This window comes from Microtus oregoni, unplaced genomic scaffold (assembly GCF_018167655.1).
Source record: "Microtus oregoni isolate MIOR12 unplaced genomic scaffold, Mior012 000132F_ref0000261, whole genome shotgun sequence".
Lineage (NCBI taxonomy): Eukaryota > Metazoa > Chordata > Mammalia > Rodentia > Cricetidae > Microtus > Microtus oregoni.
In genome coordinates, this window is record NW_024544775.1 from 1272460 (window position 1) to 1295450 (window position 22991).

At 44.7% G+C, this 22991-nt stretch overlaps 1 protein-coding gene across 1 annotated transcript in view; it reads left to right on the forward strand.

Moving 5' to 3' along the window:
• Positions 1 to 22991, forward strand: part of Nim1k (NIM1 serine/threonine protein kinase) — a 50647-nt gene that overhangs the window by 15935 nt on the left and 11721 nt on the right. Inside the window, exon 2 of the mRNA XM_041646380.1 lies at positions 15140 to 16041. Within this exon, the coding sequence (XP_041502314.1) occupies positions 15750 to 16041 (292 nt within the window). The 5' untranslated portion in view covers positions 15140 to 15749. The remainder of the gene's footprint in view (positions 1 to 15139; positions 16042 to 22991) is intronic.

Here is a 22991-nt window from a genome sequence, read left to right on the forward strand (position 1 = left end):
CCCTTCAGAATCCTTTCAAAGACAAGTTTATTTTGCTTTTTGCAAGTCAGGTATGTCTGGGCTAGGGCAGTAGCTTGGTAGGCAAAGCACCTGCATCACTTGCATGAAATCCAGGGTTTGCTCTCCAGCACTGACCCCATCAGTTAGGCCCGGTGGCACTTGGGAAGCGTAGGTAGGAGGATCACAGGAGCCTTATGCTCTTTGACGCCGTGATTCATGTTCTTCAGCGGGCTTGCATCATTTGCAGCCTCCTTGAAGTTGGAAGGCCGGCTTGGTTTTGACATACTTTCTCTTTGTGTGAAGTCCAGATGACTGCCTGGCCCTGTGTGAGTTCTGGGTGTCCTGCATCCTCAGAGGTTATTCTATTTCTGATAAAAGCTTATTAAAAAGCAGCATATACTTTTGATTCTGGTATACGCAAGGGATAAACCTATGAAGAAATAAATGTCTTTTTTCATTTTCTTAATTGAGCAGTGATTAAAAAGTATAAAGATTCTTTGGTCTATATGAGCAAAACAGCATTTTCCTCCCTGCAGATATCAGGAATATTTTTGAGGTAAGCTGAGAGAATGTCTTGTATGGAAATGGGGGACAGGGGCTGCTCATGGCTTTTTATAAGGGGGAATTGAGCTACGCACATCAAGATGAGGCAGAGGATTTTTTTTTCTTTTTCTGTCTTTCTTTCTTTCTTTTCTTTTTTTCCCCTTTTGTCTTGTTTGTTTGTTTGTTTCAAGACAAGATTTCTCTGTAGCTTTGGTGCCTGTCCTGGAACTAGCTCTTGTAGACCAGGTTGGCCTTGAACTCACAAAGATCCCCCTGCCTCTGCCTCCCGAGTGCTGGGATTAAAGACGTGTGCCACCACACCTGGCAGCACAGGGGTTTCTAAGACTAAAAATCTCCTGCTTCATTCTCCCAGACCTGTACCAACCACAGGATGTGTCTTTCATTCCTGGACATTTATTGAGCACACAGTATACAGAGCTGAAGAGCCTTTCCCATAGATCTCTCTGCTTGGAAGCAATCTTTCCTCACTTCTCGCTCTGCATGTCACCGCCCCCCTAAATCACAACTCTCTGACGGCACTTTCTGCAGTCATGTGCTAATGTCTGTATGTCTATTCATTCATGTGTATATATCGCAGCTGAGCAACGACGCTGCCTACAGACCAAAGCAGAGAGAGTTTCTTCACGCTCAGGGCTTGTAATAGTACCCGAGACTATACTTGCTAACTGTTCTCATCTGGCCTTTCTTTTCTTTTTCTCTCCTTCCTTCCCTTTCCCTCCCCCCTCTCCTTCCTCCCTCTTTTCCCTTCCCCTCCCCTCTCCCATCCTTTCTTTTGACAAGGCCTTATTAAGTTCTTTGGTCAGGCCTTGAACTTGTGCCCCTCTTGCCTTAGCCTCCTGAGTATCTGGGATTATGGGACCGTACCAATAAACCTAGTTTCAACTTCTTTAAAAGACATAAAAGTTCTAGGGACGTAGCTCAATTGGTAGAGTGTTTTCCTAACATCCCTGAGGCCCTGGCTCAGTGCCCAACACACCTATTATGCCTGCACTCTAAGGAGGTACAGGTGAAAGGGTCGGAATTCCAAGGTCAGTCAAGGCTTCGTGACAAGTTCCAGGCCGGCAGGGATACGTGAGACCCTGCCTAACAACAACAGAATACACACAATTATAGAAAAAAATAAAACAATGATTTATCATATTTGAACACACAGACATAGCAATATAATAATATAAATAGACAGAAAGAATGGAGCTACAAAGGTGGGAAAATTTCGAGGTATAGTTACAGTTAACAGAAATTTACAGCAATTTCTACTAAGTTACAGCGTCCATTGTAAACAATTGAGCAACACTAAACAAAAAACACTAAAGAACAGCAGAGAAACCTAAAGAATTATAGCTAAAATATAAAGAGCTAGCCATCATACAAAAGAATGACACTAAGCCCTTACCTTACACTATAAACAAACTTAATTCAAGATGCAACAAATATTAGAGTTAAAACATTAAAACTCTAGAAGAAAACAAGAGTAAATTTTCCTGAGTTTAGATTAGGTGACAGTGTCTTAAATGGGATATCAAAAGTAAAAATAATAAAAGATAAAAACAGAGAAATGGGGGCATCATCAAAATGTATACTTTTTCTTTTCAAGAAAAAAATAAGAATTTGTGCTTTTCAAAGGTCAATATCAAGGAAGGAAACCCACAGAAAAGGGGGAAAAAAAGCGTTTTTGTAAATCATGTATCCAATAAGGAATTTGTCATCTTCTTGCCTCCACCTTCAGCAAATCTTACCGGTTGGTGTATGCCACCATAAGAGGTCAAAAAGGACTTTATATCTCGAATCTGGAAATAACAAGTGTAACAATAAAAATGAATGATCTACCTTTAAATTTAAAAATCATTTGTTTTAGTTTCAATTTTTTGTGTATATGCGTGTGTGTTTGTTGTGTGTGTACGTCTGTGTGTACATGTGGTTTTTTTTGGGTTTTTTTGTTTTTTTTTTTTTGTTTTTCGAGACAGGGTTTCTCTGTGGCTTTGGAGCCTGTCCTGGAACTAGCTCTTGTAGACCAGGCTGGTCTCGAACTCACAGAGATCCGCCTGTCTCTGCCTCCGGAGTGCTGGGATTAAAGGCGTGCGCCACCATCGCCCGGCCTGTGTGTACATGTGTGTGGGTGTGTGTGTACACATAAGTAAAAGTGCCCTCAGACCAGAAGAGGTGTTCTATCTTCTGAACTCGGGTCTGCTGAAAGAACAGCAAGTGTTTAACTGCTGAGCCATCTCTTCAGCCTCCAAATAACCAATTCTGAAAACACTTGTAGGATCCAAATAGATATTGATGCAAGAAAATACACGTGTGTTGTGACCTGTTTACCTTACCTGATCTCCTTGAAACACATTCGTATAATTTAACTGTCTTAGTGTAGAACCTGAGCTCTGTCCTTGCCGGTTTCCACACCAGAGACACGGGGTGCACATTGGTACTTAATATTCTCACCTCAATAGTGGAATGATTGTCTCTGTTCAGCTACACAGTGGATGTTCAGGACATTGGGAAGAAGGAATCAATGGCCCATGGTGGACATTTGATAAATGTTTGTTAGCTGAACAAATGCTAGTGCTTGAAAATAAACTGGCTGAGAAGCTGATCATCAGGAAGAATTCCTAGATTCTCGCACCGGAATGAGCCCAGACAGGTTATTTAACTGTGCTACTCTAAACCTCAGTTTCTGACTTTGGAGGGGACATAAATTAACTTATGGAAGTTCCTCCAGATTATAAAATAAGAGCAGCAATTAAATATGGTACTGAAGACTCCCTGTGTTACACCCATTTGCAGGGTATTAAGTCTGAAACCTGGTGCTAACGAAAGAGTAAACCTCCCTTCAACTCCTCTAAAGTCTAGGTTGAACTCCGTTAGCCAGGTCTGTTTGCTGGTTAGCATTGGCTGTGCGTTTCCTCACTCTTTGGTCATTAATGGTTCGTTGTTGTTGTTGTTATTGTTTTTGGTTTGTTTGTTTTTTGGTTTGTTCTTCTGGACAGGGTTTCTCTGTGTAGCCCTGGCTGCCCTGAAACTCACTCTGTAGACCAGGCTGACCTTGAACTCAGAGATCTGCCTCCCTCTGCCTCCCAGCCCGTTGGTTTTCTTAATGGTGTCTTATTGTTGTGGTTAGTTTGAGACAGTCTCTTGATGTATTGCCCACACTAGCCTTGAACTTGCAATCCTCTTTTGCTCTAGCCACCATCCCAAATATTGGGATTTTAAGTGTAGAATACCCTGCCACATCTGGCTCTTAGTGGCTTCTCTTTAATATCCACGTAATTTTAATTCTCTTTTTTAAGATTTGTTTATTTATTATATATGCAATGTTCTGCCTGCACATATGCCTTCAGGCCAAAAGAGGGCACCAGATCTCATTACAGATGGTTGCGTGTCATTATGCAGTTGCTGGGAATTGAACTCAGGACCTCTGAGCCATCTCTCCAGTGCCCCAGATAATTTTAATTCTGATAGTCTATTCATCTACTTTGCTTTCTTTCTGTGGATTTTGTGTCTAGTCCAAAATGCTTAGCAGAATTCTGAAGATGTTACCTGCATATACTTCTTTCACCTAAGCTTAAAGCTCAAGTCTAATCAATCTCAATTTACTTACTGTGTATGGGCTGAGAGAAATGTTGACTTCCGTTTTTATTTATAAAACTACCCAGTTGACTCGCCACCAGGAGAAGCGAGCCAGGAAGCAGCATTCTGCCATGGCATCCACTTCAGTTCCTGCCTCCAGGTCCCTCCCTCAGTTGTTGCTCTGACTTCCATGAATAATGGACTATGAGCTATACAATCAAACCAACCCTTTCTTCCTGAAGTTACTGTTGGTTGTGGTCTTTTTTTGTTTGTTTGTTTGGTTTGTTTTTTAAGGCAGGGTTTCTCAGTATCGATCCTGTCCTGGAACTTGCTCTGAAGACCAGGCTGGCCTCCACCTCACAGAGATCCGCCTGCCTCTGCCTCCCGAGTGCTGAATTAAAGGTGTGCGCCAGCCCTGTGGTCGTGGTATCACATCAATAGAAACCCAACTAAGACACCCTGTCTAGATTACTGTAGTCTAAATAAGTCAGACAGGGTCACTGCCCTTAAGAAACGCGCGATCTGGTGGGAGAGACCATCTGAGTCACGACTATAAAGCAGTGAAGGGAAACCACACGGCTTCAGGTGTCGGAAGTACAGGAGAGAGCTCCTTTTGCTTTGTGGTGAGTGAAATCAGACTCACAGAGTCTGCGGGCACTGGCAGAGGTGACAGCAGGCTTAGTGCATTTAAGAATGAGGAGAGGAGAGGAGAGGCAGAGTGTAGGTGAGTAGAGCTGCTATTTTGGGAGGTGACCTCAGAGGGGAAAGGGGCCCCATGTGGAAGAGTTTTGGAGGACATTGTAAGCTTTTACTGTGAATAAAATGGAAAGTTATCAAAGGGGTTTTGTTTTGTTTTGAATTTTTTTTTTTTAAATCTCAAGACAGGGTTTCTCTGTGTAGACCTGTCTGTCCGCAAACTTGTTCTGTAGACCAGGCTGGCCTTGAACTTAGAGATTCACCTGCCTCTGCCTCCCTTTGCTGGGATACAGGTGTGAGCCACTATCGCCCTCCTTCAAAGGGTTTTAAGAAATGACCTGATCTGATGTCTTCTGAGAGGCTCTTTCTGGGTACTTCGTTTGAAACAGGCCCCATTTGTGGTGGGTCATGGGCATGCAGGGACAAAAAGAGCTGTGTTTCTGTTCAATTTTTACATTTAAAATGACTTATTTTGTGGGTATGTGTGTTTGAGTTATCAGGTTTGGTGACAAGTGCCTTTAGCCACTGAGCCATCTCTCCAGTGGGCAAAAGATAATCAACCAAAAGCTGGTGGTGGTTAGGTCATGGTGGCAAGGGGCTGTGTTCCGGGTAGTCTGACGGAAGGCCAACAAGATTGGCTAACAGACTCAATATGAAACGTGAGGGAACAGAGGGGTCAATGTCTGTGACTTCAGTAGAAAAATGTTTTGCCGTTTACCAAACAGGGAAAGCTGGGAGAGGAACAACTCTGGAGGGGAAAAAATTCAGAAGTTTCATTCTCCGATTTTAATCTAAATATTGATCCCACTCCTTGACATCCAGGCAAGTTCTCCTGGAGAAGACCTAATGTATGTATGGTGGGGGCATCATCTGAGTTGTCAATATGGTAATTTTAGAACGAAGCCCAACGCACTGTGGGAATGGACTCGGTGAATGGGTTGCTCTCAAGGACAACTTGAGAGGGCGCTTGACCCACCCAACTGACAGGGAGATGTGTCCAGGCAAAGACCAGACACCGGTACGCAGATCTCAGGTACCGTCAGCTAGTATGTAGCAGAGGGAAACACGAGCTTGGGCTGGAGTGGAGGAAGCGAGGCAGGAGCCATCTCACAGGAGCAGGGAGACCTAAGGAGGGCAGAATGAGTCACTGAGGACATGGGTACCGCGTGTGGCTGAAGACTTGTTGAGATGACTTCAGAAGAAAATACACAGTGGGGAGTAAGAGAGGAGAAACGGTACCAGGTGGGGGTTGTACATTCGTAACAAATAATTTCTAGAATGAGCTGCCTTTAGGGGCCATTAGACAGTCCCAGGCAAGCAGGAGGAGCTGGACTCCTGTCCTCTCTAGCTGTCAGTGTATCTAGACTCTCTCAGTTCATCTAGGGTTAAAAAAGTCACAGGCAATCTGCAATGAACCAGAAAGGAGGGAGTCTTGAATCCCAGGGTATACATTAGGTAAGACTTCATTCCTGAATCAATAGGATGGGGGATTTGGAGAGGGAGGCAATGAAGAATTCGGAAGGGAGAAATGCAACTGGGAGCATAAAACTAACGCTGTGTGCCAAACCAGCGTGCCAGCTGTGTGTGTGTGCGCGCGTGTGTGTGCACACGTGTGTATGTGCACACGTGCGTATGTGCTTGCTTGTTTGCTTGCCTTTTCTCTAGGTTGACACCCAACCTTGCAAAGTCACTCTGTTTTCCGTGCCCTGAGTCTTCGGCACTCTTATTATGAAGTGAGAATCACTGCTTCTCACATTTTGAGAGCCTTTCCTGGATTGTCTCCCAAGAATCAGAGTTCTTCCAGGCTTGCCTTCTAAGTTGTGTGTGGCAGAAAAAGAGGACTGTGCTATAGTATTCCAGCAGGCCCGGTGTGGTTCACGGGTTTTTGATGGTTTGATCCATGTGGATACTTCAAAGGTCCAGAAGGGGGCAATGTGACATTAGTGAAACTTTTGCTAGCCTTGCTAAATCCAGAGTCCCTGAAGGTCTGGAGCCGAGTGAGCCAAAGACATCCTGGGTCCGGTCCTCTCACTTGCAAGTAAAAACACACACGGACATCCAGTGAGAAGCCAAGGCCTGCCCTAATTCTGACCCTAAGCCAGCGATCGCAAAGTCCCCTTTGGTGGTTTCAGCTCACAGCATCTCCTGACAGTGTTTAATGGAAGAACACTCTTGCTGTCTTCTGCTTAAGACCCACAGTATTTTAGAAGTTAATAGAAACACCTTTCATTAAAGACACTGAAAAAATATGAAAGTACAAATTCCTTTAAATTCCTTTCCCCTAAAGCTTGTGTGCTATAAAGCAGAACGCATTTGCCAAGTACAGACAAAAGTCTCGAGCTTGAAATTTACATCATTACTTAATTGACAGTATTACTGGAAAAGTAAGGATGGCTTGGGCCAGCAAGATGGCTTGGCAGGTAAAGAGGCTTGCTGTGCAAGTCTGTTGGCCTGAGCTCGATCCCCCAAACCCCTGTAAAGGGAGGAGGGACCTGACTCCACAGAGCTAGCCTCTGTCCTCCACACATGACCACACACACACATCCTGTGATGAACGAAAATTTAATAACCACATTTAAATAAATAAACTGATAATACTGTTTGTTGAAACTAACTTTTTACTCAGAAGTTACGGCAGCATATCTTTGTGGATCTCTGTTCTTTCTTCCACAGGATAACATATATAACTAAGGTTTGTGAATTAGATTACACAAAGGTATTTGTGTAATATTTGAAATATTCTACAGTACCAGAAAACTAAAATCTGAAGTTTCTGCAGTTGATTTTCTGACCTGGGCTCACCATCCATCATCTATCTATTGTCTATCTCTATCCTTCCTCTATATCTATCTCTATATAGACAGATAGGTGTAGACAGGTATAAATTTTAATTATAGAAGTAGTTATTCATGTTGTAAAATGTCCAGACAGAATGGAATTGGATGTAAGAAATCAAGGCACCTCCTTGCACAACCATCAGATTGCTTAAGAAGGCAGAATCTGGATTAGTCAGCTTCTCCTGGTTTTATTTTTGTTTGTTTGGTTTTTATCTATATACATGTTATTATGAGATAGAGGCTTGGTATGTAGACCGGACTGTTTCACATGCCCCTGCCTCAGCCTCTTGGGTGCTTGAATTGTAGGTGTGCACCACCAAGCCCCACCAGTTGGCTTTCTCTCACTGTCGTAAAATATCTGTGGCAAATGCAGGCAATGGAGGCTCACCTTTAATCCCAGAACTCGGGAGGCAGAGACAGGTGGATCTCTGTGAGTTCGAGGCCAGCCTGGTCTACAGAGCTAGTTCTAGGACAGCCAAGGCTACAAAAAGAAACTCTGTCTTAAAAAACAAACAATGATGTGGTAAAATAAATTAATAGGAGTAAACATTATTTTGGTTCATGGTTTTAGGAGTTTCAATTCATGTTCATTTCTCCATGTTGTTTTGGGCCTATGGCACCTCATAGTCCATAATGATGGCATCCACACTTCTCTCTGTGGCTTTGCCAGTCTCAGTACTTGGCTTCCATCTTGGTCTAAATGGTGATTTCTATTACACTATTGTGTCCACATTCCAGTCAGATGGAAGGGAGCAAGAGGACCAGTTATGCCTCTCTCCAGTTGTCTCTCGTAGTCCATGACTGAAATGCAGGCATACAGCCAAGCCCAGCCACAGCAGAAATGGGGAAATACAGCCTTCCGATAGCAGCATGCCTGGCTCAAGTTTCTGTGCTGTAAAACAGGGACTTTCAAAAATGGCTGCATGCTGAATCTTGGGAACCCTAAAAGCAAACAAAGGCTGGAGGAGAAGACTTAACATAGGATGCATGAGGCCCTGGGCTTGATCTTCAGCCCTGATCTCAAGTGTGTTGCCTGTTCTGTGTGCAGGGATCAGTCAGACAGGGGAGCCTCAATAAGGGTTTCAAATGCACTCGAACTTTTTAATAATAAAAGTGTGTGCGGTATTCTCCCCTCACTCACAGCAGTAAGTGCTCGTCAACGCCAGACTTTCCTTAGCTTGGCTCAAATAGAAAAGGTTTTCTTGAATTCTCTGATCCCATGGCCCATGTGCTTCACATCTTCTCCACATCTTCCAGAATATATCCCTCTGGAACGAAGTGACATCACCAAGCAGCGAAGGAGCAGTCTGGTCTTTGATGTGCAAACATTTTAATCCCCTAAAAATAAGCTGTGAGTTGCAAATAAGTATGAGTGTTCCCACACTGCTTCCTAAATCAGCTATTTCTGGGGACATGGGGAACGTGTTTGTTTTTCTGCTCAGGGCTACCTGCTTGTGGTTGGGTGTGTGGCGCACTATCTCCACGTCATTCCCTCCTTGTTTGAAGGCAAGCATTGCCCTTTCAAGATGACGGGGAGATCTGTGCTTGCAAAATGAATCATAAATGAGATTTAAATTTCTATTCTGCATCCAGGAACCTGGAATCTTTCTATTCGATTATGGTGTTTTCTCTTCCTAGTATTTTTTGAAACACGTGGTTGATAGACTGTCAGGTGACCTAAACACTCAGTTCTGGCAGTCAAGAAGCCAATAGTGTTAAAACCAAAGGCAACGTTGTTAACCTCGGTTGCCCTTGTGAAAGAGGACCAAAGACAGCGCACTTCACAGGGTTGCCAGGGTGTTCATTCATGGCGGATGTGTCAGAAGTTGATGCGAGGGGTCTCCATCACTCTCAAGACAGGGCCTCTCACTATCTTGGAGCCCTCTGTGCTGGTTAGACTGGCTGGCCATAGGCCCCTGGGGTCTGTCTATTTTCTGAGTCCTGGGTGCTAGGAGATAGATACTCACTACTGCATCCAGCTTTTGTGCAGGGGCTGGTGGTCCAAACTCATGTCCTCATGCTTGAAAGAGAGGCATTTCACCCACTGAGTCACCTCCCCGTCCTGTTCCTATACAACACAATTTTTAAATTGTCGCTAAATTTTGCTTCTGTCAAAGAATATTTGTGGTTTGAAGTGCTAGGCGTTCTACATGAGACGATGCCCTGTTGAATGGCCCGTGCATGCACACACATGGTCAGTGCATGCACACACATGGTCAGTGCATGCACACACATGGTCTGTGCATCTGCACAAAATGCCACACCACACAACCCTGGTCCAACCCTTCAGTTCCATTTACTTACGTTTTAAACATATTTAACCTACCATTTACAGATTTAGAGAATGTATCAACAACAACAACAACAAAACTCTCAATTGCCAGTTTCTTTGGGGGATTACAAGATTTGGCAAATGTAAACCTGACTTCCTGAATAGTCACCCAGCTGGAGTGGAGCAAGGGCTGGCTTAGCATGCAAAGGGCATTGTGAGGGGTCATCCAGGTAGGGTACCCTATCACCTCACAGATGTTTCAGCCTGGGATCTCAATGGTCGTGGGGCTCTCTGATGTGGTAGAACTCAGTATAGGAAGAGAGCTGACATAGGCTCATCTGACTGTAGGCTACATCTGGACCTTGGATTGTGAGTGCCGGTGGCCTCTGGAAGACCCAGGCTGAGCAGCTGGGAAAGCAACCTGTGATAACAAGTCAGAAGCAGCTGTGTTACAGAGTAGCAGCGCGGGCACTTGCGTAGAAGCAGTTCATAATGAGTTTGCATTTGCTTCAAAATGTCTTTGCTGCTCCCCTTGGGGATCTCACTGTGTATGTTGATAAGAACTAAGGCCAAAAGTAAAGATGGCGCAAATTATTTCTAAATGCTAAACTTTCAAATGAACTGTGTTTGTTAACGATCTCTGTGTGAGGGTGCAATGTGTCTGGGAAGGATTACAACCACAGCCTGATTATCACCAAATCTTGTTGCCACATATAGGGAAAAAAAAAAAAAACACCCAGATTTTCTTCTAAGTGAGCCTGACCCTGCCAACCAACAAAGGGACTGTCTGAAAGCCTGGCCCAGAAGTTTTGAAACAGAGACAAAGAGAACAAAGGCAAGATGGCTTTCTTTGATATTATTTTCACAGTGGGTTGCAAGTCTAGAAAATAAATTACCAAGTAAGCCCTGTTTTCTTTCATCTTATTTAATGCATTGCTGTGTGGCAGCGGTAAGCTTGTAATTAAGGGCCATTCTGGCTCCTCCGGATACTTTGATCTATGATGACATGACTCCATATTTTTGTCTGATTGAGTTTCTAAGTTCTTATTAGGGTCCATAAAAAAAAAAACCTGGTAAAAACAACGATGGGAACTACCTGCATCTGAAAAATGGGAGATTTCTCTCTGAAATTAAGCGTTATCTTAACTTCCATTACTTGTTTAATTTTCAACATGATCTAGTATTAAAAAGCAGTCAGGATATGCACTGAGGGTAGCCGCCCTTTAGACTCTAAGTAGAATTTCTATTGACAGAGACCTAATGTAAGTCCCTGGGGAGGGGGTGGAAATAAAATTTTGCAAAATGGAGGTGCTTTCCCTCATGGACCCACACAGCTGTGCAGATGTAACATTCCTGTGCATTCTTTTATTCTGATTTTCATTCTAGTAGAATGTGAGAGTGTGTGGAGCTTCTTCTCTCTTAAGACTGTCTTAGAAAAGTCATTATTAGCAATTATTAGCAAGTTTATTAGCAATTCAAGTGCATAATGACACATGTTTGTCAGGGCAGGGTTTCTCTGTGTAACCCTGGCTGTCCTGGAACTCGCTCTGTAGACCAGGCTGGCCTTGAACTCACAGAGATCCACCAGTTTCTGCCTCCTGATGCTGGGATCAAAGGCGTGCGCCACCACCACCTGGATTTTTTTTTTTCCCTAATGATTGTTATTATTGAGAAATTTTCAGTATGACTGGGAATTCTGATAATCAGATGTTGGGACTTCTAATTTGATTGACAGATTTTTTATTCTCTATTGCTCATCTCTTCTAGACTAAAAAAATAAGATTCTTCAAGTAAATAATTTAATTCTCAAAGGATCTCTTTTATGTCTGAGTGATCTTTTAAGTTTTAGTGTTTTAGTTTGATTTTATGGATGCTTTCTGCTTCCTTCTTGTTCTGTTTCCTTTAAGTTCCTCTTGGTTGTCATGGTGGTTTGGGTGGGTGCGGTCTCTTTCATTTTGGAGCCCTTCTATTGGTGCCCCTTGTGTGGCCGTTCACTCAACTAGGAAGAAACTAAGACTGGATTAAAAACAAACTCACAATCTCTTTCTCTCTCTTCCTCTCTCTGTGTCTTTCTGCCCTGTTTCTCTGTCCCTGTGTCTCTATCTCTTTCTCCTCTTTCCCCTCTTTCTCCCTTTTTGTCTCTCTCTCATGTGTATGTGTGGCCGGGTGGGTGGGTGGTTGGCTCTGGCACCCAAGGGTTGAGAAATGGGCACTCAAGAGAGCTTCTGCATTGCACAGTCTCCAAATGTGGTCTCTCTCTCTCTCTCTCTCTCTCTCTCTCTCTCTCTCTCTCTTTCTCTGTCTGTGTGTGTGTGTGTGTGTGTGTGTGTGTGTGTTGGAGGGGGGGTAGGGACTTTTCCTCTGGAGCTAGTCCAGACAATGAGAATCCCCTGCCTGGAGGTTTAGATGGTTAGTCCTCTCTTTTCCAGAAACTGCAGGTGCAGGAAGATGAAGGAAATGGGATTCTGTAAACAAGTTTTACCTAATACTCCCTCCTGTGCCCAGGGTTCTTCTTGAACTGGGCAGGGAGAGGAGGGCAGAGCGCGGTTTAGCCTTCTTTGGAGAAGTATGGGCTGGGAGCTTGCTCTCTCCCACACTCAAGCCGTCACCACGATTTTGGCTCTGCAATCTTCAACCTTGTAACCACTGAGACACTCCCCTCAACCCGACTCCCATCCCCGCCCTTGCCCCCAGTGTTTCCTGCTTTTGTTTATATCTATTTATGTGATTTATTTTGGAGTAGAAAAGGGTTCCTTTCCCCCTAATTGGATCATTGGTATTATCAACGAGTTTCAATTCATCTTCAATACAAACCTAATTCTTGTAAATTTGTAAAAGCTTCTTTATCTAATTTAAATAGAAGATTAATTATTTTCCTGGCTTTTAAGAAAAAGAGAATCGGTTTAAGGCCATGTTGCAAGAAATCTAACTTGAGGGCATACAACTGGTATACAACTCATAAGTCACAATATAGTTGGCCACTGTCAGCAGCCATATCTGATCTCTCCCCGATGTGGAGCAAGGAGAAGGGGGACTTATTGTTCCTAGGAGGCACCCAAGTCAATTTGGTTAGTGAGGTTAAAACACTGCAATCCCAGGGCACAAGTGGGGCCCACAATGAGAGTGTTGGGGAACCAGGGAAGGAGAGGATGAGTTCTGGGTCGGCAATTGTGTGGGAGACGAGGAAAGCAGGTGCCTGGAGTCCTGAGGACTTGGGAAGAGTAGACCTCTTGGAGGGAGCAAGGACAAGGAGATGCACTAGTAAGGGGTCCCAGTCAGATGATAGAACTACAGCTAAGCTTTTCGTCACACAGGAAGGTGGGATCAGGAATCCCAACAGCTGCTACAGCGTAGCGCAGGCTTTGGAAAGAATGTGCTGAAGTAAGTTTTCTGAGATAATTAAATGTTGGGCTAGTGTTATTAGCTTATAAATAAAAAGGTATTTGCCTCTACTGAACCAGACTAAAAGCTAACATTGGGTAACTTAATTCATTTCTTCTTTAATAAACTTATCAGATGATCGCCAGGCACTGTGCAGAGCCCTGGCGCACTCAGAAAGAACAAAGCACACCTTCTTTATTTATTTAGCTGTGGTAAAATAGGCCATTGACAACCGCAGCCCAGAGAGGAGGCACTCCAAGAGCATGCAGAGCCGAGAGTTCTTCACAGCTCCTGCTGCCTTGTAAGTGACTTACTGTGCCCAGACTTCTCTTTTGCATGGGTTAGGTGACTTACTGTGCCCAGACTAGCCCTTCTCTTTTGCATGGGTTAAACTAAAGTTTCTTTCAGAACCATGGTTGCCGCTACCCCTATCTCTTGTGAGCTCCGCGTTGCAAATCTGACCGTGTCTAGTGTCACTTGACCTTGGCTTAGCCAGATATCCAGAGACAGGTTTCAGAATGCCTGTGAAGTCTCTAACATTAGATGCAAATTGTGTGGGTGTGTTTTTTCCTGGTTATAGATTTTGTTAGTGTCTCAAAGGAGTCTGTGAACCTAGGACAATTACTAATTAGTGCCTGAAATCCCCTTAATCCAGGAAAGGGACTTTTGCCTTAGTGTTTTTAGCATCTGAATCATTCTACTTTAGAGCTGTATTAGTTATTGCTAAGTGGCCCCTTAGAACCCTGTAACCTTCATCTACCTTCATGTCCCCATATCCAGAAATAGGAGGAGTATTGGGCACAAAGTTCCCTTTCTGATAGCAGTCCCATACTTAGCCCGTAATAACAATAAGGCAGCCCTATCCATAATAATAACACAACTTCTTCAAGCCGACTAGAAATTGCATTTCCAAGGCAATCTGTTAGGTTGGGTCTTTGTTTGTTTGTTGTTGTGTTTTTCCTTTTTTCCAAATTTTTAGTTAAAAAAACTCTCAAGTTCAAAAATGACACATTTAGTGAATGCTCTCAACACAGAGAGCCCAGCATTCCGTGCTGTGGGAGGGGACGTGGGGACAGGCTGTGCTTACCACCTTCACGGAGAAGTCACATTTCAGAAAATAATCAAAACACCAAGGGGATTCAGGGAGATGATGCTTTAGTGCTATTCTGTGAACATCTCAGAGGGCTCTGTGAGCCTCAGATGATGAACGGAAGAGGGGGTGCAGGCTAAGTCTGGAATGCGGTCCACAGGGCAGCGTTGGCACCTCTAGCGGTGCTGCCCTGGGTTTCTGTCCCTCACATGGAGGGCCGGGCCCATGAGACGAACAGCCCATCAGAAATATAAGGAAAAAATGAGCAGAGGAGAAAAGTCGTCTTTGTCAATGGCAAAACAGAGAGAACAAAAACAACTAGAGAAGGAGAAGCCATACTGGAATATGACGGCGCTAAAGGAGATAAGAAAGATTCGCAAAAATGTAAGGCAGTTTGAGAATCAATAAGTTTTGTCATTATTGCTATCTTGTATTTTTTTAAAAATCAATTTTTTTAAACTGAACTAATACAACATGTGTATTTTCCTAAACTTCAAGAAATAGAGTTGCCTGCCTTGCTTGAGACACATGGACAATCTAGGTTTCCTAAGTTGGCCCGGAGAGCATGTGTGCATGCTGACTTCTCTTTTTGTTAGACCATATGTAATTTAGCATCCACTATTAATAAGACTCAAAAACTCGTAGAGTACGTTTAGAAAAACGTTCACGGGGTGGTCTCACATTCTCCTGTGTGGCACATTCAAATGCGCTAATTATTTTACTCTCTGTCCTCAGGATGAGCCGTCATCTGCCAAATTTTCAGGACAGCTCAGGGCTTAGAAGAGGGCTCATCTAAATAAAGGCCGGCTAAAGTGACATTGTGCGGATTTAATCCTCTCGCTGCCTGTGTGACCAAAGGCTGATTTACAAGACTCTTCCTTTCTTGGAGTTCAGATTATTAAGTCCCCAGGGTCCTGTGACTTGACAGCAAGAGAAAACACAAAATGAAGGTCAGCGATGAGCACCCGCTGCGGGGACTCGGGGGCCTCCAAAGGGCTTTTGCACTCTGTAGTGCGAGACTGCCTGGTCTCACAGGGAAATAAAACGGAGCCTTTGTCCCCCGTCGCAGCCACTTACACGACAGAGCATCAGATTCCACCTCTGGAGGAGTCGCGATAACTGCGTCTAGCTTCTCCAGCGAGTGCTTGGAAAGCCGAGGTGAGGGACGCGTGAAGGGCCCGGAGTGAGGCCCCGCTGGAATTTTGCTCACTCTCAGAGCTCTCATGGACGCTGCTGCTCCGGGAGACCTCAGCTCACATCTGCCTCCCTTGTGGCCTCTGCCTGCCTTACAAGTTGCCCTGACAGTGGCTCTGGGCTGAGATGGAGACGTGAGCCTGCGTGGACGATGACTGCGGTGTTTGTGAATGGAGGCGGTCTGGTGCACACACACTGTGACAGGTGGGACCGGCGGGACAGCACGGAGAGCAGCTGTCAGACCGAGTGCACCCAGGAGAGCGAGGAGGACCAGCCCCGCCACCTGACGCCCTTCGAGAAACTAACTCAGGACATGTGCCAAGATGAGAAGGTGGTGAGGGAGATCACGTTGGGCAAACGCATAGGCTTCTATCGAATTCGAGGGGAGATCGGGAGCGGAAACTTTTCCCAGGTCAAGCTGGGGATTCACTCTCTAACCAAAGGTAGGGTCGGACTTCCCAAAGATCACCTGTGAGCTATTGGGCCCTAATTGAGGGTGGGGGCTAGAAGGTTACTTAAGTTCATGTTTATTGCTTCTGTTTGTATTGATGGGTCACTAACAATGGCCTGGAATGTTGTAGAAGACCTCCCAGACCACCAGGGTCCCCCCTAACCAGGCGAACTATTCCTGTTCTTGTGGTCTCAGGGCCTTTTCTGCCTTAGTCTGCTTCCTGTGCGTTCCCAGTGATACTTGGCTCTTCACTTTATACTTTATACTTCTGGGATTCTGAATGAACAGTGCTCACCACTTTGGCCTCAGGGAGGACCGTGTAGAGAGCACCCCTTTGCTATCCCACCCTAATTGGGCCCTTTCCCAGAGTTACCACAACTTAGTTAGCTAAAGCTGGCAATTGGCATAAGGGAGAACCTTGGCAAGTCAGCATGCTGAAACCACCATCTGAAGCCCATGGGTTCTACCCTCTCCTGAGACGCCCTTCCTAATGTTGTCGCCTCAGCCTACCCTGTCACCATGCCCCAAGGTTCTGCTTTTTCTCCTATCAGAGGTCTTCTGCTCTCTGTTCAGCCAGGCCCCAACCCCAAGCTCCAGGGCCAGGGACACAGCACAGTGGTATGGAACTGGCCTAATATGCACGTGAGGCCCTGAGTTCAATCACCAGCACAGCCGAGAAGAGAGCCTCATACATGCGCATGTCTGTGTGCACACCACAACACGCATGCACATTGGCACATACACTCAAGAGTCACTGGAGCGCCAAATCTTCCAGGTGCTCTGAAGCCTCCTGGGTATCTGGGTTCACATCACCTCACCTCAGCTGTCTTCCTTAGGGATCTCTGTAAATTCAAGGGCTTCTCCCACTTCCTAGTCTCCATTTACAAAATGTACAATGATACCCAGTAACAGCACTTATTTCTCTGGGTATCAGAAGGAATGAGTAAGTGATCAATAAATACTAGTTACTGATGTAATTTTTCACTTACATCTGACCTCCCTTTGTGCAACCAAAGATACATTGAAGACCTTATTTATTTATTTATTATTTATATTTTCTGTGTATGTGTGTTTACGTGAACATACATGTGTGCCCTGGACCTGGAGCTATAGATAGTTGTGGTGCTGGGAACCCAGCCTGGGTCCTCTGGCAAGAGTAGCCAGTTCTCTTGACAGCTGAGCCATCTCTCCAGAACTGGAGTCTCTTTTTTTTAAATTAATTTATTTATTTATTAGAGATTTCTGCCTCCTCCCCGCCACTGCCTCCCATTTTCCTCCCCCCTCCCAATCAAGTCCCCCTCCCTCATCAGCCGGAAGAGCAATCAGGGTTCCCTGCCCTGTGGGAAGTCCAAGGACCACCCACCTCCATCCAGGTCTAGTAAGGTGATCATCCAAACTGCGTAGGCTCCCACAAAGCCAGTACGTGCAGTAGGATCAAAAACCCATTGCCATTGTTCTTGAGTTCTCAGTAGTCCTCATTGTCCGCTATGTTCAGCAATACCACTCTTGGGAATATACCCAAGAGATGCCCTATCATACAACAAAAGTATATACTCAACTATGTTCATAGCAGCATTGTTTGTAATAGCCAGAACCTGGAAACAACCTAGATGCCCTTCAATGGAAGAATGGACGAAGAAAGTATGGAGTCTCTTATTCAGCAGAAGTCAATTCCTCATATAAACAAACCCAAAGCAGCTCACCTGCATTCCCTCCGGGCTGTGACTTCCAATTCCAACTGCCTGTAAGAGTTATTTGGGAAGGTTAAAAACAATACTGCCTATAAATCACCCCAGAGCCTTTTAGGTAGTTGTTCCAGGGTGAGATTTGTCACGAGAATTCTTTTAAAACTCTGCAGGTAATAGAAACACTGCCTAAGCATCTTGCATGTGCTGTCGACGGCCTCTAAAGGAGTAACTTTTGAAATAGGTATTATTTGTCTTCAAATTCAATTATGTAGTATTGTGTCAAGATTTCGCTGTCTTTAAATGTTAAACCTTGTTTCTCTTGAGGTGATATTCACCTCCTCAACAACAGAGGTACTGCACTGGGCTCTGGGGATAGAAAGAGAGGTACTAGTCACCACCCTCAAGCAGAAGGAGAAACAACATTCAGACAAGGACAATGCAAGCCAGGATTTGAGAGATACATGAGCAAACTTGTGAGTTTAAGTCTTCCAGCTTAGGAAGGTTGCACAAGGGGCCAGAGGACAGCTGGATGGAGTCAGCTCTCCTCTTGATGAAGAAAGGCATCTGTGGGACTGAGGCTGGCCAGGGTGCTCCAGAACAGATTGTACTAAGGGCGTGGGGGTGGGATTTATTATAAAGTTGAGATCCCATGGTTGTGAAAACTGAGAAGCACCAAGATTTGCAGCAGGTGAGCTACAGCCCCAGCAGAGACAGTAGGGGAGCTGTTTGAAAGCCAGCAGGCCCAGGGGCCAAGAGCCAATGTTTTACTGGTTGAATGGTTGAATCTGGAAGCTAGAAAAATAAAACTCAGTGTCCCAGGGTAAGACAATTGAACAGAGGACATTTTGAAATCCAGACTGGGCAAAGCCCACCCACCTTTTGGTGTATCTCTTGCTTTATTCTACTAATGTGAAAATGTATATTTTCCACTCCTCCATGCGCAGAATAAACGTTAGACCAAACACCTGGCCACCCCAGGGCCAGTGAAGTTGACAGAATTAGCGTTCACAGTTGGCAGCTGTGTGGATGTGGAGTTGTGGACGGAGGATGGCAGAGGGAAGTGAACTTGGCCTCCTTGGCTGTGTGAACCAAAGATTGGTGCTTTTAGTATGCATAGGGCAATATTAAAGAAGAAGTGCATGCGGGATGGAAAACAAGAAAACTGCTTATGTCCAGAAGAAACCGTCCCCTGGGTGGGGACATGGCGTGAGATCCGAGCAGGGTTCACATTGCAGTGGTTAGAGAAGGCAGTGGCAGTCACTGAGAGGGACAGCAAGGAGGAGCAGTAATAACATTTTACACCCCAAGTGACGGCTGGGTTGCACCTACTTCTTCTTTGGTGGAGACTGAGCCTGGGTCCTCACATATCCTAGCTAATGCTCTATGCTGAATCACACTCAGTCCTCTCCTAACTTTTATTTTGAGCCACAGTCTCCCTAAGTTGCCAAGGCTGGCATTGAACTCATTCTGGAACCCAGACATGCCATGAACTCATTATTCTCTGGCCCTAGCCTCTTGGGTATGGGATTACAGGCCTGTGCCAGCAGATCCAACATGGCTAACATTTCGTGTAGACATAAGCCCATATAGACAGGGTGTTTGTATGCATGTGTTATCGGGTGCTGGGAATCAAACCCACGGTCTCGCACATTGTAATTGTACACTCTCCCACTGAGCTATACCTCAGCCCCTGGAGTGGTTTTAAATACATATCCACTCTTTCTCTGTGAGCTCCATGACTTTCCTTATTTCAACTTTTAAAAATATTTAGTTTTAGGCAGGCGTGGTAGCACATGCCTTTAGTCCCAGCACTCGAGAGGCAGAGGCAGGCGGATCTTTAAGTCTGAAGAGCCTGGTTTACAGAGTGCGTTCCAGGATAGCAGAGATACACAGAGAAACCTGTCTCAAAACTAATAATAATAATTATTAATTATTCTTAATAATACTCCTTAATATAATAATTATTATATTATTTATGTGTATCAGTGTTTTTCTTGCATGTTTGTCCATGCACCATGTGAATGCCTGATCCCCACAGAAACCAGAAGAGGGAGCTGGATCCCTTGGACCTGGAGCTACAGACTGTTGTGAGCAGCGTGTGGGTGCTGGGAAACAAATCTGGGTCCTCTAGAAGAGCAGCCAGTGCTCTGAGTCAACTCTCTGGACCTTTCCTTTTTCTTTTCTCAATGAACACTGGCTCTCAAAAAAAACACAACTTCACTTTTTACTCAAATCAACTATTTAAAAAGGAAACCAGTGTTACAATATTGGGGTCAATAGCATCAGCTGCTTGAAAGGCAATGGCAAAATAAATACAATGCAAACAGATTTTAAAGTTACCAGCTAACAAAAAGCCATCGATTAAAGCAACCAATGGGAAACTTTCTTTTTGAGGGGCTGGAGAGATGGCTCAGTGGCTAAGAGCACTGGCTGTTCTTTCAGAAGTCCTGAGTTCAATTCCCAGCAGCCAGATGGTGGTCTCACAACCGTCCGTAATGAGATCTGTTGCCCTCTTCTGACCTGCAGGCGTACATGCATACAGGTCACTGTACACATAATAAATAAATTTTTTTTAAAAAAAAAAACTTTCTTTTACATTGATTAGGAGAATTCAATGAGAATTGGGCTGAGCTAACACTATTATTCTGGAATAACATTTTATGTGGTTGAGGGCTACTACTATAACTGCTTTGTGCCCTGTGAATCTTAAAGGCTCCCCTGTAATGTCATCCAGTCTCTTCTGTCTTACAGATGAGGAGGCAGAGGCCCACATATGGCTGCTCCCATGTTACAGCAAACTTGGCTTCCTTCTTCCTTCATAAAACTTCTCCGCAATTGTGGGAATTGTGGGAAAATGTTAAAGAGGCCTGTCTCCTCCCCTGCCTTCGGCAAGCTAGCCAGGTTAGCTGCTGCCGACGACTTCTTCACACCTGTGGACACTCTCCCCATTTTGACACCATTCTGGAGCAGTGGGTTTTGTCAAAGGAGACACACTAGGAGTCAGCGTTGCAGCACTAAGACAAAGTACCCGAGATAACAACCTTTGAAGGAGGGAAGGCTTATTTCGTTCACTAGTTAAGAAGTTTGACCCCCATTGTCTTTAGCCCTGTGGAGAGGCAGTACAGTGGGAGACATAGCAGCTTGGAAGTAAAAAGGGAGATGTGAGAAGGGACTGGGGTCCCAATATCCCCTTCAAGTGGACACCCTCAACGTCTAACATCATTCCAGTAGGCCTCGCCTCTTAAGCTTCTGCCACCTCCCAGTAGCATCGTGGACCAAGGACCAAGTCTCTAACACATGGACCTTGGGATGGGGTACTTCAGCCAAATGACAGCAGTGACCAGATCTTACAAAAGAAGCGTGGCGCCTTCTTCCAGCTGACTTCCTGCCTGACCGTCTCCCCATTCAGACAAGGTCCAGGACAAAAAAGCCACCATGACTTATGTGGGAAAGGGCAGGGCAATCCCGAGGGAACACACGGACTTGTGAGTTTGTGAGATTTGCGTGGGATTTGCTTTTCTATCTGTGTGACTATAAAAAAGCCTTGTCTCCTTTCTGTGAGTTTCCCCATGATAAAGTAAGGCAAGGGTTAGCTTGCATTAGCAGCAGATCATTGGACAGAGCAGATTTAAAACTACATTAACATCATTTTAGTTTGCTTTCTGTTGTGATAAAATATTCTGACCAAAAGCAACTTGGGGAAGAAGGATTTGTTTGCTTACACATCCCTATCACAGTCCCTCACTCAGCGAAGCCAAGGCAGAACTCTGAAGGCGGGAACTGAAGCAGAGGCCATGGAGGGGTGCTGCCTACTGGCTTGCTCTCCACGGCTTGCTCAGTCTGCTTTCTTATAGATCCCAGCACCACCTGCCCAGGGGTAGCACCTCTCACAATATGACCACAGTGGGCTGGGCTCTTGTACATCAGTCTTTAGATAAGAAAATGCTTGCCCATAGGTCAACTTGAGAGTGCATTTTCTCAGTTGAGCTCAGTTGAAGTTCTGTCTTTCCACATGACCCTAGCCTGTGTTGTTGGAGGCTGTTCATTTGTTCCCAGCCACTCAGACCTGAAATAATCACACAGAAACTATATTATTTGCAGTGCTGTTTGGCCCACAGCTTAAGCATATTTTCTAGCTAGCTCTTATATCCTAAGCTAAGCCATCTCCATTAATCTATGCATCACTGCAAAGGTCATGGCCTATTGGTAAAGTTTCGGCAGGCTCCGGCGGAGGCGTCTGTCTCCTGATGTGGCTGCATGGCTTCTCCTGACTCCGCCCACTCTCTCTCTCTCTATCTCTTTCAGCCTGACTTTACTTTGTTAAGCAATGGCCCTAAGCAGCTTCTTTATTAACCAATGTCAATAAAACATGTTCCCAGCATACATCACCTCCCACACCAAGCCTGTGTAGAGTTAACAAGACATTGATCAGAGCAAAGATGCTACATAACGCACGCTAAACAGAACACATGGGAAATACTCATTAAAGAATGGCATTGGTCTTCTTGCAAAGCAGTTTAGATTTTTCAGGCCTGAGCCATTTGTCACTCAGTTCCAGGAGCATAGGTGTGCTCAAATTAGCTCACGCGGGGAGAGATAGAGCAGGGAAGTCTGAGGACCCGCAGCAGGGTCTCAATCACGCCACTCATTCCGTCTTTTGCTCTTCATAGGATTTTATGGCTTCCCATGACAACATTTTATCTTTGTTGTCATGGTATTTATCATCATGATCAATATCTCTCTGCTTCTGTATACAGAATGACATTCCACGTTTATTATTCAATTGCATCTCAGCCAGGAATCGCGGTTGCTAGCTCACGCTCTCTATAAGTTCCCCTTTATTGCCCATCTCCATTCTACTAGTTTTATTCTATTTCGGTTCAAAGTCTAATATATATATATTAGAATATATTATATGTGTTATATATATTATATCTGTGTATACACATATATATTGGCTCACTGGACAGCTGTGAAGGCTACTTTAGAGTGAAGGCCACTGCAGTCTGCAGGGCCACATACCCACTACTCTCTCAGCGGAGCTCCAGGTCTAAGGCGAATAAAGAAAACAGCATGCTGGTAAGTCTAAGTGTATCCACGATGGGCAGAATAACCAGCTAAGCTGAGAGAACACCACGAGGCCGGAGCAAGGCAAGGCTCATTTCATAGACAGGTTGTTAGGTGAGAAGACAAATGATGACCAGCGTTTTATGTGAATTGCATGACTTCCTGCCTGATATATTAAAGTTAACGT